Raw genomic sequence first — 20,072 nt, forward strand, 5'->3', positions numbered from 1 at the left:
TGAATGAATGAGTAGCTGTAAGCTTCATCAGCGTACACAAACTCTTCTGCCACGATAAGGCGTCGATTCATAGCAGAGGAGAGGGTGAATAAAACTTGCGAATCCTTAGGTAACATAAGTATATACAAGTTACTGCTGTGTTTTAAAGACTTGGCAATCATATTTTAATGGCATTGAATGTTTTACATTTTAAAAATTATATCCAACTAGAAAAATGCCAAGACACCTATCTTGGATATCCTTAAAGCAACCTTTATTGAGCCTTATTGGAAATATCACATGACACTAGACTTGTTGCATAAAGTTACTGCTATATTTTAAAGACTTGGCAGTCATGTTTTAAGGGCATTGAATGTTCACATTTTAAAAATCATATCTGACTAGAAAAATGCCAAGACACCTATCTTGGGTATCCTTAAAGCAACGTTTATTGAGCCCTATTGGAAATATCACATGACACTAGACTTGTTGCATATTTTTATTAGAAATGCAAAGATCCAAATAGCCCAGCATCTAGCTGATTTTTTTTAACTTCAGAATCACCCGGTAAAACGTTAATTCACCACAGTGCCGAATTGTTAAATATAAATTGCTTTGGAATGCACAAAAATGATTAAAGGTTTGGGAAATTTGCCCTCTGTAGAAACGAACTGAAGAAGCAATAAATGGAGTGGCAGGGAAACCATTAAATGACCATTGCTCAGTTTAGTTTCCTTTAAGAGGGGACAGGAGGGAATGAATTTAAACTGCAGCATTAAATATTTAGGCTAGATCTTATGAAGAATTTTTTTTCGTGTTAAGTTTTGGTTGCAGGGAGATGTATTACTAAGGGAGGTTGTGGAATTTCTGACCATAGAGATCATTTAGAAAAAGACAGGCAGCTATTTTGTGGGGATGATTGGAGGATAATGTCTTGAAGTGGAAAGCTGGATTCTCCAGCCCCTTTTTTGGGCTTAAAGTCTGTAATTCTGTGATTATAGGCAGTTTTGCTCACAGGAGAACAGGGAACGGCGAAAACTGTAATGATTAAAGGATATATGAAAAAATACAATCCAGAAGTGCATTTATCAAAGTCTCTGAATTTTTCATCTGCCACAGAACCAGTTATGTTTCAGGTAAAATCCACAGTTATATATACTTCAAATGTTTGTCAGGTAAAATCCACAGTTATATATACTTTCAAATGTTTGCCATTTGTATTTAAAATATGTTTCAAAATACTGTTCATACAAGCGAAATGGGAATTTCAGAAGGGGTTTCCATGTTTTTTATTCCTCAGATTTCTTCATGTTCACTTAAAAGAAGTAAGGAGTCTGAGATCCTATAGAAAATGTTTGACATTATAGTCTTTTGTCCTTAAAATTACCTACTGTTTATTTCAGCCTAAGGATTGGCATTGTGATCATTTGGTCTTAAAATTGTTTAGTCTCTATTTTAATTTCTTCAAATATAAAATCCATCATGTTATGCAATGGCATGCTTATCTTTCTTAGTAATAGCTTCTTAAATCCATTGTAAGCTCCTTGAAGTCAGAATCATGGCTATGACCATTTGGACCCTCAATACACACCGCAAGTGTGCGATTTCAAAAATATTATTTCCCTTTCTCTTTTTCAGAGGACAATCGAAAGCTATGTGGATAAACGGATAGGAAGCACATACGGCCCTCCGGGGGGGAGAAAAATGACTGTGTTTGTCGACGATATTAACATGCCAATAATTAATGAATGGGGTGATCAGGTATAATGGAGATGTTACATTCAGCATGCTTGCCACTGACAACAGAGGGTGAGATAGGAAAAAAAGGGAGAAGGTAGAATCTGGGGGCTCTTAAAACAAACACTCCTCTACATCTCACCCCATCTGCACACAGATTTTTTTTCCCCATGTACAGAAAACCCTGACGTGTAGGAACAGAAAAACCGGGCTGAAACGGAGGCATGGAAGCGGAGACCTCACGGAACCAAAAAACATACAAACATGTGCACAACAGACAGAAACATAGTAGTATAGGACTAGAAGAGGATAGTGACACGGAGAGAGAAAACACGCGGACAAAGGAAAAGACGACGATGAATGGGGAGAAAGAATGAAAAATGCATTGTCTAGCTAATACGGGCAAAGATGGGTATTTAATATTCAGACATCGAATATACATTTTCCCAAACATTAATAGAACTGGGACGTCGGAGCGTTTTTGTGTGTGTGTGTGTGTGTGTGCAGTAGTCCTATTGATACAAGTGCAGTGCCCTATAAATGGATCAAGTCCTTGAGTAATTAAAAAGCCTACTTTGTAATCATTTTCAGGTGACTAATGAGATCGTGCGGCAGATGATGGAAATGGAAGGAATGTACAGCTTGGATAAACCCGGAGACTTCACTACGATTGTTGATGTGCAGATAATAGCAGCTATGATACACCCCGGAGGTGGTAGAAATGATATTCCACAACGTCTGAAGAGGCAGTTCACTGTGTTTAATTGCACATTGCCATCCAACGCCTCCATAGACAAAATTTTTGGTATTAATGCTTTCTTTAGAATGGGCAATTGTCTGTTATTATAGTATTCATCATTTCTATAGTACACTTCAGTGCTGTAAAAATCATAAACTACGTTATGCTTTCCACTCAAGGAGTTACAGTAGAAGGTGAAAAAAGAAAGGAATATGCAGTTCCCCCGCCCCCCAACCCCGTATTCAGACACAATGAAGACAGGTCATAGTATTAAGGTAAACCCACATAGAGGACTGACCTTTCTGTCTTGTGAGGAAAGAGTGGTTACAATCCTTCCTTTCCAGTTCCACCGTGGTTTTGCAATGTATTCATTATCTATCTGCGATTAGGCTGGTCAGACATGCTGGCTCAGCCAAGACGGTTCTTCATTTCGGCAGGCCGTCTTTGGCAATTTGGGGAAAAAACATTCCAGGGTCAAGTAATAGGAGTTGGTCCACTTAAATGGGTCCGGTTACCTGGCATCGAACCCAAAGGCACTTGGTTACTTTTAAGGCTGGGAATTCTCCGCCCAGGCGGAGCATGCTCGGTATATTCTCAGAGTGCCGGGAATTCCGTGGCCCTCCACCAAATACCACTGTCTTGGTCATGGGGAGGGGAAGTGGCACAAACCTTGGGATGGTTTCCTTAGTCTTGTTTTTTGACACAATGTTCGAACAGTGTGGTCGTACAGGGAGAGCAACATGCTTTTATTTTTATGAAATTTGAGGGGAAAGGTACTGTGTATGATAGAGTTAATAGATCTAGACGGTGAGCTCGTTTTGGGCAGGGATTGCCTCCATTTGTTGCTGAATTGTACTTTCCAAGGGCTTAGTACAGTGCTCTGCACACAGTGAGCGCTCAATAAATACGATTGAATGAATATATCAGTTCTATTCCTGTTGTCCTTGGTGGTCCCAAATCAGTCAGTCAGTCGTACTTACGGAGCACTTACTGTGGGCAGAGCACTGTACTAAACACTTGGGAGAGTCAATACAGCGATAGACACATTCCCTGCCCATAACAAGCTTAAAATCTAGAACCGGGCCGGGCCTCCCTTTCACCCCCCTGCATCCCCTCCCCGCCATGGCACCCGGCGTTCGGAGACTGTGAGCCCACTGTTGGGTAGGGACCGTCTCCATATGTTGCCAACTTGTACTTCCCAGGCGCTTAGTACAGTGCTCTGCACACAGTAAGCGCTCAATAAATGCGATTGAATGAATGAATGAAAGTGTCCGGAGCGCGACTCGGAGCGGCACAGGTCCCGGCTTCTAATCCCGGCCCTGCCGCCGGTCAGCCGCGTGACTTTGGGCAAGTTGCTCCACTTCTCTGGGCCTCAGTGACCTCAGTTACCTGTGTATATATATATATATATATATATATATATATATATATATATATATATGTATATATATATATGTTTGTATGTATTTATTACTCTATTTTATCTGTACATATTTATTCTATTTATTTTATTTTGTTAATATGTTTTGTTATGTCTGTCTCCCCCTTCTAGACTGTGAGCCCGCTGTTGGTTAGGGACCGTCTCTATATGTTGCCAACTTGGATTTCCCAAGCGCTTAGTACAGTGCTGTGCACACAGTAAGCGCTCAATAAATACGATTGAATGAATGAATGAATGACTGAAATGATCAGTGAATGTCTGGCAGTCCATTCAGTGCCTCAGTGAATTTGGGGCCATTCTCTGCCCCTTTTGCTTCTAGACGGTAAACTCCTTATGGGCAGGGAATGTGACTGCCAACTCTGTTGTGTTGTACTTTCCCAAGCACTTAGTACAGTGTTCTGCCCAAAGTAAGCGCTCAAATACCATTTACTGATTGAAGATTTTCACAAATCTCTGCAAACGTGTTCCAGTCAATCAATGGTATTTATTGAGTGCTTACTATGTGCAGAACACTGTACTAAGCAGTTGGGAAAGTACGATACAACAAAATTAGCAGACACATTCCTTGCCCGTAATGAGCTTACAGCCTAGATGGAGAGGCAGACATTAATATGAATAAATAGGAAATTTATAATATGTAAATTAAAGGTCTGTACTTTTCAGTTTTGAGCTGAAATTTCTGTGTCATCAGTCAATCAGAGGTATTTATTGAGCACTTGCTGTGTGCAGAGCACTGTGCTAAACATTTGGGGACGTTCAGTACAATAGAATTGGTAGAAATGATCCCTGCCCGCGAGCAGCTTGCAGCCTAGAGGGCCACGGAACATGATTCCTGACTTTCTGAGAGTTTGGTAATTTAAGAAATCACACAGGAGTGGATTTAGCTCTGTTCGGGGGACTCTAATTATGTTGTTCTTTCCCAAGCTCTCAGTAAGTTATAGGGAAGGACACTTTAAAAATGAAGTGAATTCCGTAATGCAACAGAGGTAGTTGGGAAAATTGCTGAAGCCCGATCTTTCAAAAAGTATAGATTTTTTAAAATTTAGGAGGCTGAAGCTGGAGGCCTAGTTTTCACATTTGCAGACTGGAGCCATGTCAATTGCTCTTCCATTCTGCCTTTTTTTTTTTATCCCTCCTGCTTTCATTTTTGCTCACTGTAATTCCTCCTTCCCTCCTTTCCCAGAAGCTCTGGCAACAGATTGGCAAAGGCTGAGAGGAATTATTTAACAGGTCTCCCAATCCCCAAGTGCTTAGTACAGTGTTCTGCACATAGTAAACGCTCAATGAACACCACTGATGGATTGATTGTCCTGCTTACCGCTTTAGTCAGAGATGACTGGAAGAAATGGCTTCTGAGATCACTAATCACCCGAACTGTAGTAGCTGGATGTACGTTTAGAATGATTTGTCCCTTGGGGAAAAAAATAGGCTCTGAATGATCTGTATAAGCGCTTAGTACAGTGCTCTGCACATAGTAAGCACTCAATAAATACGATTGATGATGATGATGATAAAGTTCTTTTTTCAATCTTATCCGTTTTCAGGATTAATCGGGTGTGGATATTTCGATCCTCGGAGAAACTTCAAGCCAGAGATATGTGACGTGATCGTAAAATTAGTCTCGGCAGGCAGAATCCTGTGGCAGTGGACTAAGGTAGATTATGGGTTTCGATACTTCAAAAAATTTCGGGGGGGGGGAAATTATGCCGATGATATTTGTTAAGCGCTTAGCGTGGGGTCTAAGTGTTGGGATAGATACAAGTTAAGTGGGTCGGACATGATCCCTGTCCCACGTGGGACTCATACTCTAGGAGGGAGGACAGGCATTAAATCCCCATTTTGTAGATGAGGAAGCTGAGGCACAGAACAGAGAAGTGACTTGCCCAAGGGCTCACAGCAGGCAACTGGAGGAACAGGATTAGAAACCGGGTCCTCTTTTGACTCCTGGCTCTGACTCTTTCCACTAGGCCGTGATGCTCCTCTAATAAGCTTGAGACCTTCCCTCTGGCCTTGTTTGTGTAAAGTGTCCCGGAAGAATTTGTGTTGGGTATTTTCTCTAGTGTCTTTGTTAATGGGGTAAATGAATTTTCCGTTTCCTTTAAACACTGGGGCTTTCCAGTTTGTGCTCTGACTCTGTGCATCCCCAGGGTCATCCTGGGGGTGGAAGCTTTCTCGTTTAAAACTCACTATTGCCGTTAGACTATTATAGTATTCTATAGTATATTCTGTGGTATTTTAGACTGTGAGCCCACTGTTGGGTAGGGACTGTCTCTATATGTTGCCAACTTGTACTTCCCAAGCGCTCAATTGAGTAAGCACTCAATAAATACGATTGATTGAGTGATAGAAAAGCAGCTTGGCCTAGTAGAGAGGGCACAGCCCTGGGAATCAGAAGGTCGTGGGTTCTAATCCCGGCTCTGCCACTTGTCTGCTGTGTGGCCTTGGGCAAGTCGCTTCACTTCTCTGTGCCTCAGTTACCTCATTGGTAAAATGGGAATTAAGACTTCAAGCCCCGTGTGGGACAGGGACTGACCCCAGCGCTATTTGGGCTCTGTGCTTGGCACAAAGTAAGCGCTTAACAAATGCCGGCAGAAGAAATAACTGGACTGTGGATCAGGGATTCTTGATTCAGTCACCAATTCCACCGCCAGTTTTGAACAGATCACCGAGAAGCAGCGTGGCTCGGTGGAAAGAGCCCGGGCTTGGGAGTCAGAGGTCGTGGGTTCGAATCCCGGCTCCGCCACTTGTCAGCTGTGTGACTTCGGGCAAGTCATTTAACTTCTCTCATCTGTAAAATGGGGATGAAGACTGTGAGCCCCACGTGGGACAACCTTGATTAGCTTGTATCCCCCCAATCAATCAATCAATCAATTGTATTTATTGAGCGCTTACTGTGTGCAGAGCACTGGACTAAGCGCTTGGGAAGTACAAGTTGGCAACATATAGAGACGGTCCCTACCCAACAGCGGGAGTGGTTGGCACATAGTAAGCGCTTAACAAATACCACCATTATCATTATCACTTAATTTCCGTGCACGTGTTTCCCCATCTGTAAAACTACGAATCCGAGTGTGCACCTGCCTACCCCACAATGGAGTTGAAAGGATTAATGCAATAATCATAGTAAAACACTGCCAGCCCAGTGGAAGATAGGTGCTGTGGTATTAGACCATATTTCTTCCTCGTTCCATTACACTGATTTGCACTCAGCAGCTTTCAAGGGAGTCCTGAATCAGTGTGACAAGAATGCAGTCCAGGAATGGAAAATCTGGCTCTCGTTATAAGGCAGTACAGCCATCAATTTACATCGCAACTCACTCTTCAAGGGTGCACAAAGTGTAATAGAAATGTGTAAAATTCTAGTGTTGTGTAAATTTTATCTTGGCTTCATCCTTCATCCTCCCTTCAAGGCCCTGCTGAGAGCTCACCTCCTCCAGGAGGCCTTCCCAGACTGAGCCCCTTCCTTCCTCTCCCCCTCGTCCCCCTCTCCATCCCCCCATCTTACCTCCCTCCCTTCCCCACAGCACCTGTATATATGTATATATGTTTGTACATATTTTTTTTACTCTATTTATTTATTTAATTTATTTGTACATATCTATTCTATTTATTTTATTTTGTTAGTATGTTTGGTTTTGTTCTCTGTCTCCCCCTTTTAGACTGTGAGCCCATTGTTGGGTAGGGACTGTCTCTATATGTTGCCAATTTGTACTTCCCAAGTGCTTAGTACAGTGCTCTGCACATAGTAAGCGCTCAATAAATACGATTGATGATGATCCTTAATTCACTCTGTCTCCCGAGACTGCCGTTGATCACCGCCATCTTATTCGGCCATTCCCTTGTATGCATGTATATATGTATCTGCAAACAGTAAGCGCTCAATAAATACGATTGAATGAATGAATGTATGTGTATGGAAGCAACATGGTTTAGTGGAAAAAGCATGGACCTAGGAGCCCGAGGACCTGGGTTCTAATCCCGGCTCTCCCACATGTCTGCTGTGTGACCTTGGGCAAGTCACTTCGCTTCTCTGTGCCTCAGTTCTCTCATCTGCAAGATGGGGATTAATAATAATAATAATAATGGCATTTATTAAGCGCTTACTATGTGCAAGATTGACTGTGAGCCCCATGTGAGACAGGGACTATGTCCAACCCCAGTGCTTAGAACAGTGCTCGGCACATAAAATAATAGTAATAATTGTGGTATTTAAACCCTTAACAAATACCACAATTATTATTATTATTTTATATAGATGCTGTGTATATGTGTACATATATATATATATATATACAAGCACACAGCTCTCTCTTTGTATATATTCATAGAGAGAGAGACAGAACTGTATATAAAATTACAAATTCCCAGAATATTTCCACTCATATGTTGAGTTGTTAGGGGCCGGGTCATCAATCAATCAATCAATCGATCGTATTTATTGAGCGCTTACTGTGTGCAGAGCACTGTACTAAGCGCTTGGGAAGTCCAAGTTGGCAACATATAGAGACAGTCCCTACCCAACAGTGGGCTCACAGTCTAAAAGGGGGAGACAGAGAACAAAACCAAACATACTAACAAAATAAAATAAATAGAATAGATATGTACGAGTAAAATAAATAAATAAATAGAGTAATAAATATGTACAAACGTATATACATATAGCATATATACAAACATATATACATATATACAGGTGCTGTGGGGAAGGGAAGGAGGTAAGATGGGGGGGATGGAGAGGGGGACGAGGGGGAGAGGAAGGAAGGGGCTCAGTCTGGGAAGGCCTCCTGGATGAGGTGAGCTCTCAGTAGGGCCTTGAATTAGAACCAATTAGAATTAGAACCGGAATCATCCTCACATTAGAACCGAATTCTGGGAGTGAAAGGATGGTAGGGTCCCATTTTGAATCCGGGAGTGAATCTGACGGGGGTCGTCCCCCTAAAAGCCCAATCCAGGGACAAGAAACAAGATCCAACTGTTCCCGTTGGCCCCTGAAGTCTCATTCGCCGAGCGAGAAGGTGTTCTTTTTATAGCTGGCGGTCCTGCCTAGGATCTGGAACTGCAAGAGGCAGAGAAAGTGTGTGCATCTTGCTTTCTGGCCCGGGAGAAGGGCCCAGAAAGTTCTCAATCAATAATTCACAGATTTCACAGACTATGAACTCATTATAGTTATGGGCAGGGAACGTCTATGCTATTTCTGTTGTACTGTACTCTCCCCAGTGCTTAATGCAGTGCCCTATACACATTAAGCGCTTAATTAATACCACTGATTGATCAATATGGTTCAGAGACAGGATTGAGAAACTGGGACCTGGGGAGGTACCATCGGGTGGGAAAAGTGTTTCTAGACATTTTAAAAAATTGTTTCTAAATCCTAGTTTCTCTCCCCGCTCCTAGTAGCAATAATGATTGTGGTACTTGTTAAGCACTTACTATGTGCCTGTTCTAAGCACTGGGGCAGATACGAGTTAATGAATTGGACACAATCCCTGTCCCACATGGGGCTCACACTCTTAATCCCCATTTTATAGATGAGGCAACTGAGGCACAGAGAAGTTAAGTGATTTGCCCAAGGTCATACAGCAGACAACTGTTGGAGTAGGGATTAGAACCCAGGTCCTGAATACTTCCGGGCTGGTTCTCTCTGCCTTCCTCTTGTGCTTTCCCTTCACCTCCAGGATTAAGACATTATATAAGCAATATTTGTTAAAGTGCATGTGGAAAAAAAACCATAAAAATAAATGAGACATTTTACCTAGAAAAAGATATGGAAGAGAAAATGTAATCCTCTTTCTTTATAGTTCCAGACATTATTTTCATTCCAGTCGCATAGTTATTGGTGTTGAACAGTGATTATATTTTTTTTACTTTAGATAAAGATGCTGCCAACTCCCTCAAAGTTTCATTATATCTTCAATCTCCGAGATCTTTCCAGAATTTGGCAAGGAATGTTAACTATAAAAGCAGAGGAATGCAATTCGGTTTCTACTCTCCTTTCGCTTTTCAAACATGAGTGTAACAGAGTAATTGCTGACAGGTATTTTATGGTTCCTACTAAGTGCTTTATATAGAATATTTTGATTTTACTAGGCTAATATTTACATTGCTAAATGTAATAAAAATATAATACCTTTATCATGATCCGGAGCTTGATGTTACATCGACATTCTCAAAAGATTCCATAAAGATATTTGGACTCTCTTGGTTTTCGATTTTATTATTATTAGTGATAATAATTCTACTAATAATGGTAATAACTGTGCTATTTGTAAGCTCCAAGCACTATGCTAAGCAATGGGGTTGTTATATGATCGTCAGTTCAGGTGCCTTAAGGCCCTTGTTTCAGAAGAGAGAGCAGGTATCTTAACACCGTTTTATAGATGAGGAAACTGGCCACAGAGAAGTTAAGTGACTTTCCCAAGGTCACACAATCCCAGTCCTGTTCCCTTTCCCCTTGGCCTTGCTTTTGTGCTACCTGTCGAGAGAATTCAGTGACAGCTTTCAGTCGATCTGTGTAGCCCAGGATTCGGTCAGCTCCGGCTTCCCGCCGATGGTCACGCATGCATGCTCCTTAAACCATCCTGTATATCACGATCCAAACATCAGTCAGTGGTATTAATTGAGCGTTCACGGGGTGCAGAGCACTGTAGTAAGCACTTGGGAGAATCCAGTGCAACTGAGTTGATAGATACGTTCCCTGTCTACAACAAGCTTACAGTCTAGGACACCTGGGAGAATCCTTTTGGTTTCATCACAGGCATTGTTGATGCATTAGTTGTGGCTGCATGGACCAAACCTCATGGGCCTTGGAAAAATTTCACATAATTCTATGTTCTAATGGGGCTACTGATATGTGACTCTTTACTGAGGTGATCGAGATCCCTGAAGGACACGCGTATCTCTGCGTCAGCCCAGATGCTCCCTCCTTGGCTTCTCCACACTTAAGCATTTAGTACAGTGCTCTGTACACAGTGAGCGCTCAATAAATACGATTGATTGATCAACTATGGTCCTGCGGCTACTAAATTCAGCCTAGTAGGCCTGGAAGGTGTTAGGTTTGGCTATTCAAATAGAATCCTTTAGACTGTAAGCTCACGGTGGGCAGGGAACACGCCCACAAACTCTGTTGCATTGTAAGCTCCCGAGTCCTAAATACAGTGCTCTCTGCACAGAGTAAATGCTCAAATACCACTGACTGATTGATTAAAATGCACCAGTGAGATGGGGAGGGGGCCATGGAAGTAGTGACAAAAGTCAAAGATAGAAAAACAGGCTAGGTGGGGGGCCATGCCTTCCCCCTGGCCTGGAATGCCCTCACTCTGCTAATCCTCCAAGCTAGCTCTCTTCCTCCCTTCAAAGCCCTACTGAGAGCTCACCTCCTCCAGGAAGCCTTCGCAGACTGAGCCCCCTCCTCCCCTTCTCCATCCCCCCCGCCTTACCTCCTTCCCCTCCCCATAGCACCTGTATATAAGTTTGTACAGATTTATTACTCTATTTTACTTGTACATATTTACTATTTATTTTACTTTGTTAGTATGTTTCCTTTTGTTGTCTGTCTCCCCCTTCTAGACTGTGAGCCCGCTGTTGGGTAGGGACCGTCTCTAGATGTTGCCAACTTGGACTTTCCAAGTGCTTAGTACAGTGCTCTGCACACAGTAAGCGCTCAATGAATACGATTGAATGAATGAATGAGGGAAGAAAGAGAGGAGGAAAAGTGAAGAGATGGAGAGGGGAGGAGAAAAAGAGAGAGAAGAGGGGAGTGGAAATGGGATTTAAGTAAGATTTCATTTTGCTCTGTTAGAAAACACTTCCTTTCTTTGCATCTTTTTTTGGTTCATCCTCTGTCTTAGGTTTATCTGCCAAGAAGATGAAAATTGGTTTAACGTTCACGTTACCCGTGCAGTGGCTGAACATATTGACCCTGACCTGGTTACAGAACTTCATCCTGAACCATATTTTGTAGATTTTTTACGTGATATGCCGGAACCAACTGGCGATGAACCTGAAGATTTTGTGTTTGAGACGCCCAAAGTCTATGAAATGGTATTTCTTCTCAGGTTTTCATCCATTTATGTATTATTTCCATTATCCTTGGTGATAAATCTTCCAGGCCAGGATAAATATAGTATTCTTGCAAAGAAGGACAGTGGAGCCTATTTGCCTCTGGTGTGCACCTCCCCACCCATCAGATTTCCTTATCAAATACATTTATAATAATAATAATGGCATTTATTAAGCACTTACTGTGTGCAAAGCACTGTTCTAAGCTCTGCGAAGGTTACAGGGTGATCAGGTTGTCCCATGGGGGCTCACAGTCTTAATCCCCATTTTACAGATGAGGTAACTGAGGCCCAGTGAAGTGACTTGCCCAAAGTCACACAGCTAAGTGGTGGAGCTGGGGTTTGAACCCATGACTTCTGACTCCAAAGCCCGTGCTCTTTCCACTGAGCCTCGCATTTATGTTTCCTATATTATATATTTATTTCATAAATGACTATTTAGATCTCTATGAAGCAGGGAAGTGAAGAAGGCATTTCTCCCAAACTGTCCAGGGAGCTTTTTTGGTTCATAATTTAGGTCTTTTAGTATTTAATCACTGTGGTGTTTATTCAGTGCTTATTATTTGTCAAGTATTGTACTGACCTTTGGGGTAGATACAGGATAATCAGGTCCCAAAATGGGGCTCACAGAGTAAGCAGCATGGCCTAGTCGATAGAGCATAGGCTTGGGAAGCAGGTTCTAATCCTGGCTCTGCCACCTGCCCGCCCAGTGGCCTTGGACAAGTCATTTCACTTCCCTGGGCCTCAGTTACCTCATCTGTATAACGGCGATTAAGACTGTGAGCTCCATGTGGGACATGGGCTGTGTCCAACCTGAGTTCTTTGTATTTACCCCAGCATTTAGAACAGTGCACATAATAAGCACTAAACAAACACCATAAAAAGTAGGAGGGAGAAAAGGTATCGAACCCCCGTTTTGCAGATGAGGAGACTGAGGCTCAGAGACGTTAAGCGATTTGCCCAAGGTTACACAGCAGATAAGTGGCAGAGCCAGAATGAGAAACCGGGGCCTCTGCTTCCCGGGCCCGTCCTCTTTCCACTAGGCCGTGCTGCTTCCATACTTCGGTTATTTTAAACGGTTTGAACCTAATTCGGGGTTTTTGTTCTTTCAGGTGCCATCTTACGAGTTACTGGCGGAAAAACTACAAATGTATCAGAAGCAATTCAATGAATTTATTAGAGGAACATCCCTGGATCTAGTCTTTTTTAAAGATGCAATGACTCATCTTGTTAAGGTGCTGCTAGCACTTATTCACTGATACGTTTCCCCCAAAGTGTCAAGACTACCTAAATTTCATATTTAGATATACGAAGTTGGAATCAGCACTGCTGATGGTTCAGATTTAATATTAATAACTTAATAGCTTCCAGTTCAAATTGTGCCTGGAAGAAGATGGAAGCCGAAAATGGAGATGAAGCATTTTAATCGGGTTTTGAAATCCGGCTGGAACTTGGACAAATTCGTGCCAAAGTGGTCTATTAGTAAATTGCTCCCACGTTCTTTTTTTTCTCTTTAACTCTCCCCCTTTTGCTTTTCTCTAACCCAGATTTCACGAATAATTCGGACCTCGTGCGGAAATGCCCTGCTCGTAGGTGTTGGGGGTTCGGGAAAGCAGAGTCTCTCACGTTTGGCTTCCTTCATAGCTGGTTACCAGATATTTCAAATCACTCTAACAAGGTATGAAATGCAACTGCCTGGATTAAATTCCTCAAAAAACCATTCTTGTGAAGTTCAGATTACTTCCGAAATGATCATTTTCAGTTTTCCAGTGGATAGTTAACCTGTTCCTCCCACCACTGTGTCTCTCTTATCATGGCATTCACATAATGTTATTAAAGAATATCCCCCCTTTTTAATAATAATAATAATAATGATAATGATGGCATTTATTAAGGGTTTACTATGTGCAAAGCACTGTTCTAAGCGCTGGGGAGGTTCCAAGGTGATCAGGTTGTCCCACGGGGAGCTCACAGTCTTCATCCCCATTTGACAGATGAGGGAACTGAGGCACAGAGAAGTTAAGTGACTTGCCCAACATCACACAGCAGACAAGTGGCAGAGCCAGGATTTGAACCCATGACCTCTGACTCCAAAGCCCAGGCTCTTTCCACTGAGCCACGCCGCTTCTCCTTTTTATGTGGGCAGGGGGGCTTTACAATGTAAAGAGCACATGAAGATTTCATTATTATTATTGGTTATAATGATTCATTCATTCAGTCGTATTTATTGAGCGCTTACTGTGTGCAGAGCACTGTACTAAACGCTTGGGAAGTACAAGTTGGCAACATATAGAGACAGTCCCTACCCAACAACGGGCTCACAGTCTAGAAGATAGTATAATATCATCAATAAATAATGGTATTTGTTAAGCACTTACTAAATGCCAAGCCCTGTCCTAAGCAGTGGGGTAGATATAAGGTAATCAGGTCCCATATAGGGCTCACAGTCCAAATAAGAATTGAACCCCCGTTTTTCAGATGAGGGAACTGAGGCACAGAGAAGTGAGGTGACTTACCCAAGGTCACACAGCAGACAAGTGGAGGACTTGGGATTAGAACCCAGGGCCTCTGACTCCCTGGGGCCGAGCTCTCCGCGTTGCGTAGTGGACTGTGACCTCAGCATAGTGCCAGTGTAGTGGTGTGGACTCACGAGCGGAAATATCATTGCTTCGGTTGCCATTAAGCAGCGTGAAGCAGGGGAAGCAGCGTGGCTCCGTGGAAAGATCACGGGCTTCGCAGTCAGAGGTCAGGGGTTCGAATCCCGGATCCGCCAATTGTCAGCTGTGTGACTTTGGGCAAGTCACTTCACTTCTCTGGGCCTCAGTTCCCTCATCTGTAATATGGGGATTTAGACTGTGAGCCCCCCGTGGGACAACCTGATCTCCTTGTAACCTCCCCAGCGCTTAGAACAGTGCTTTGCACATAGTAAGCGCTTAATAAATGCCATCATTATTATTATTAAGGTCTTTGCTGCGTACACTTGGGTAGCCACTCATTGCCGTGTACTGTACTAAGCACTTAGGAAACGTGCCACAAAAAAAATAATACATTCTCCCCCTTCAGGGATCTTATGCTCTCCTCTAGACATTAAGCTCATTGTGGGCGAGAAACATGTCTACCGACTCTGTATTGTACTCTCCCAAGCGCTTAGTACGGTGCGGCACTCATTAAATACCGTTGAATGATTTCCTGGCAAGTATGCTTCATTGCCCAACTGGGATATGCAATTCTTCCCGCAGCACGAGTGTGTTCTGAGGGTTCATTCATTCATTCAGTCGTATTTATTGAGCGCTTACAGTGTGCAGAGCACTGTACTAAGCGCTTGGGAAGTACAAGTTGGCAACATCTAGAGACGGTCCCTATCCAACAGCAGGCTTACAGTCTAGAAGAGGGAGACAGACAGCAAAACAAAACATATTAACAAAATAAAAGAAATAGAATAAATATGTACAAGTAAAATAGAATAATAAATATGTAGAAACATACATATATACAGGTGCTGTGGGGAGAGGAAGATGAGATAGAATGCAAGTTGGCACGATGTAGGAAGCAAAGGGCCACATTTCATCCCTCAAGCAACTGTCCTCCTCCATCCAAGAGGGAAACCCATTTTTTCTGGCTGTCTACCGTTTAGGGCACCGTGAAGTGGCTTTGAGAATCATATATCTTCCAAAATAGATTAATAGTATGCTTTGGAATAAATTACGACCGCTTAGAGATAGTTTAATGCCTCTCTCCTTATTCCTCTAGGTCTTATAACGTAGTGAATCTTACAGATGACTTAAAAACATTGTACCGAATTGCTGGAGCTGAAGGAAAAGGCATCACCTTTGTCTTTACTGATAATGAAATCAAAGATGAGGCCTTTCTAGAATATCTTAACAACTTGCTGTCTTCAGGAGAGGTAATGGTTCAGAGTAGAAGGCAATATTCTTTGTCTGTTGATGATGGTGATGGAATTTGTTAAGCGCTTACTATGTGTTGAGCACTGGTCTAAGCACTGGGGTTGATACAAGATAATCAGGTTGTCCCACGTAGGGCTCACAGTCTTAATTCCCATTTTCTAGATGAGGGAACTGAGGAACAGAAAAGTTAAGTGACTTGCCCAAAGTCACACAGCTGGTAAGAGCTGGAATTAGAACCCGTGACCTCCGACTCCCAAGCCCAGGCTCTTTCCACTAAGCCACACTGCTTCTCTAGTACAAATACCATCATCATCATCTGTTAGTTATGGTATTTATTAAGCACTTACTATGTGCTACCTTCTCAGGGGAGGTAAAAAAAAATGATAATGATGATGATTAGATGATTATTGTTCTTATTGTGGCATTTAAGAGCTTACTATGTTTCAAGTACTGTTCTAAGTGCTGGGATACATACAAATTAATTAGGTTGGACACAGTCCAATGTGGGGCTCACTGTCTAAGTAGGAAGATCATTGTATTCTACAATGTACTCGTACCACAGTGACTCAGTCCATGTTTAAATATTTTTCAAAACATTTGGAAGGAAAATGTAGCAACTAGCTAGAGAAGTTCTTATTGTTCTTGATTTTGGAATTTTGAAGGATAGTAGTAGGTTTATATGATATTCCCAGAGCGTTCCCGTTGAGCTCACCTCCTCCAGGAGGCCTTCCAAGACTGAGCCCCCTCTTTCCTCTCCCCCTCCTCCCCCTCTCCATCCCTCCCGGCTTTCCTCCTTCCCCTCCCCACAGCACCTGTATATATGTATATATGTTTGTACGTATTTATTACTCTATTTAGTTTATTTGTACATATTTATTCGATTTATTTTATTTTGTTAATATGTTGAGTTTTGTTGTCTGTCTCCCCCTTCTAGATTGTGAGCCCGCTGTTGGGTAGGGACTGTCTCTATATGTTGCCAACTTGAACTTCCCAAGCGCTTAGTACAGTGCTCTGCACACAGTAAGCGCTCAATAAATACAATTGAATGAATGAATGAATGGGCAGGGATTGTCTCTATTGCTGAATTGTACTTTCCAAGCGCTTAGTACAGTGCTCTGCACACTGTAAGAGTTCAATAAATACAGGTGAATGAATGAACGGGCTTTTATTAAGCGTTTTTGGACAGGGTACCGTTAGGGAACTAGGACATTTTTTTATTTTAAAATTCTTTATGGTATTTAAGTGTTTACTGTATGTCAAGAATGGTTCTAAGCAATGGGGGAGATGCAAGTTAATCAGGCAGGATACCACCCCTGTTCTACTAGTCAAACAGGAGGGAGACTAGTTATTGGCCCATTTATAGCCCAAGTGACCACAGCAGAGTGCTAGTGTCATGCTGTGGCTCCGTGACCCAGAGGGCAAGTTGCCTTGATAGCCCCATGCAGAGCTTTCCTCCTTCTAGAAAAATTTCCCTCCCAACTGTCTTCAACAGCACATTTCCCCCGTACTGAAAGTTGTTCTTCAAGCTCACTGTTAGAAAGTGTCCTGGTTCTGCCAGTATTCACTACCAGGTGTCGGCTCTGCTGAGAATCACTGAAAAGTCCCGTGCTGGATGAAGCAGTGTGGCCTAATGGGTAGGCCACGGGAGTCAGAGGATTGTCATCATCATCATCATCATCAATCATATTTATTGAGCGCTTACTGTGTGCAGAGCACTGTACTAAGCTCTTGGGAAGTACAAGTTGGCAACATATAGAGACAGTCCCTACCCAACAGTGGGCTCACAGTCTAAAAGGGGGAGACAGAGAACAAAACCAAACATACTAACGAAATAAAATAAATAGAATAGATATGTACAAGTAAAATAAATAAATAAATAGAGTAATAAATATGTGCAAACATATATACATAATGTTGGTATTTGTTAAGCGCTTACTGTTCTAAGCGCTGGGGTAGATACAAGGTAATCAGGTTGTCCCACAAGGGGCTCACAGTCTTCATCCCCATTTTCCAGATGAGGGAACTGAGGCCCAGAGAAGTGAAGTGACTTGCCCAACGTCACACAGCTGACAAGTGGAGGAGCCGGGATTTGAACCCACAGCCTCTGACTCCAAAGCCCGGGCTCTTTCCACTGAGCCACGCTGCTTCCCTGTATATATACATATATACAGGTGCTGTGGGATCTGACTCCTAATCTCGGCTCTGCCACTTGTCTGCCGCTGTGAGGAAGGGGCAACTTCAGAAAGTTAGTGGCAAGCTTTAGTGACAGTTTGGACATGGAAAACTCTGAAAATGTTATTTTATCATCTTGTCTGCTTGCATCAAAGATCTCGAATTTATTTGCTCGGGACGAGCTGGACGAGATCACCCAAGGATTGATAGCGGTGATGAAAAGAGAGATGCCACGCCACCCTCCCACGTTTGATAATCTTTATGAGTATTTCTTGTCTCGAGCCAAGAAGAATTTACACGTCGTCCTCTGCTTTTCTCCAGTGAGTTGTTCTCCCTTAATGTGGGTTTTTCACAAGTGTGGCAGGTGATTTTGTAAATTGACACTTGAAATGTTGGAAGGCAGTGGGTGGGACCAGGCCTGTGATCCCAGGTCCGGGCTCTATATGTATACAAGTGCTGTGGGGTTGGGGCTGAGGCGACTATCAAATGTCCAGAGGTCACAAATCCAAAGGGCAAAGAAGAGAGGATGACAGAACAAGAGCATCTGAGGCCTAGAACCAGCTGAGGACCAGGTGTTGTATTGTGGTGGCCCAGATGACTAGGGGTTCACAGGGGTTGTAGCCTGAAGCGGCTTGAGGGGAGGTCTGATGCAAACGGCAACCCCTATTTCCATGAAATTATGTTTAACTCTCGGGAATGCCGTTCGGCTATCGGACACGTTTATCCTAACAGTTGAAGGGACCGAATTCAGAGTCTGCGGTTGTAATAGAACTGGGACTTAATTCCCAACATTGTCCAGGGAACTGCAAACGAGAAGATGGGAGCTGAGGCAATCCCTCTTTCCTTCTTTTTTTTTCCTAGATCAAACACTCTTCTTTTACCGTGTACTTTGACATAGAATAAGGTGATGATTTTAAACAATTCACGTGTCCTCAAACTGTCTTCCGGAAGACCGACGCGTTTCTCCTTCCATGTTCCTAACAGGTTGGCGAGAAGTTCCGTGCCCGTTCTTTGAAATTTCCTGGCCTCATATCAGGATGCACGATGGATTGGTTCAGTCGTTGGCCTAGGGAGGCCCTGATCGCCGTGGCCTCCCATTTCCTTTCAGAATACAACATTGCCTGCTCTCGTGAAATCAAAATTCAAGTTGTAGAGACCATGGGCCTGTTCCATGACATTGTTTCGGAGAGCTGCGAAAATTATTTTCAGAGGTAATATTTGATCATCATCATCATCATCAACCGTATTTATTGAGCACTTACTATGTGCAAAGCACTGTACTAAGCGCTTGGGAAGTACAAATTGGCAACATATAGAGACAGTCCCTACCCAACAGTGGGCTCACAGTCTAAAAGGGGGAGAACAGTCTAAAAGGGGGAGATTTGATGCCATTTGATGCCAGCTTACAGTAAAATGAAAATATATTGCCATTCTTAAGAGAAAATTTATGTGATGACTATTCAAAGACTGTTATTCTCAAGTTATACTGACATTTCATTTTATTTTTATGGTATTTGTGTGCTTACATGTGTCACACACCATACTAAGCGCTGAGGTGGTTGCAAGATTCACTCAATCGTATTTATTGAGCACTTACTAAGTATACTAAGTGCTCGGGAGAGTAAAATATAGCAATCAACAGACACATTGTCGGCCCACAATGAACTTACAGTCTAGATAACTGATAGGACACAGTCCCTGTCCCACTTAGGACTCAGTCTTAATCCCCATTTTACAGTTGTGGTAACCGAGACCAAGAGAAATGAAGTGACTTACCCAAGGTAACACTGCAGACAAGTGGCGGAGCCAAATCTAGAACCCAGGGCCTCCAACTCCCAGGCCCAGCCTCTTTCTACTCATCCATGCTGCGTCTCTTCAAACTTTAAATAGAAATACAGTACAAACATATAAAATGAAACGGGAGCAAGTTTTAAAACGTAACTGCAATCCACAATCAAATATGCATTTCCTATCCAGACCCATATGATTGATGAATCGTTAAGTTTAATTTGAGGGGTTTTTGTTTCCCACAGATTCCCAAA

The 20,072-nt window shown here is 42.6% G+C and overlaps 1 protein-coding gene across 1 annotated transcript in view; it reads left to right on the forward strand.

Annotated features, from left to right (window-relative positions):
• The window catches only part of DNAH8 (dynein axonemal heavy chain 8), a 230,915-nt gene that overhangs the window by 123,304 nt on the left and 87,539 nt on the right, over positions 1-20,072 (forward strand). Inside the window, exons 55-65 of the mRNA XM_038761016.1 lie at positions 981-1,115; positions 1,618-1,740; positions 2,308-2,521; positions 5,441-5,550; positions 9,767-9,930; positions 11,744-11,936; positions 13,066-13,188; positions 13,501-13,631; positions 15,704-15,857; positions 18,186-18,350; positions 19,015-19,241. Of these exons, the coding sequence (XP_038616944.1) occupies positions 981-1,115; positions 1,618-1,740; positions 2,308-2,521; positions 5,441-5,550; positions 9,767-9,930; positions 11,744-11,936; positions 13,066-13,188; positions 13,501-13,631; positions 15,704-15,857; positions 18,186-18,350; positions 19,015-19,241 (1,739 nt within the window). The remainder of the gene's footprint in view (positions 1-980; positions 1,116-1,617; positions 1,741-2,307; positions 2,522-5,440; positions 5,551-9,766; positions 9,931-11,743; positions 11,937-13,065; positions 13,189-13,500; positions 13,632-15,703; positions 15,858-18,185; positions 18,351-19,014; positions 19,242-20,072) is intronic.

The sequence above is a fragment of the Tachyglossus aculeatus genome, chromosome 19 (genome assembly GCF_015852505.1).
Source record: "Tachyglossus aculeatus isolate mTacAcu1 chromosome 19, mTacAcu1.pri, whole genome shotgun sequence".
NCBI classification, from domain to species: domain Eukaryota; kingdom Metazoa; phylum Chordata; class Mammalia; order Monotremata; family Tachyglossidae; genus Tachyglossus; species Tachyglossus aculeatus.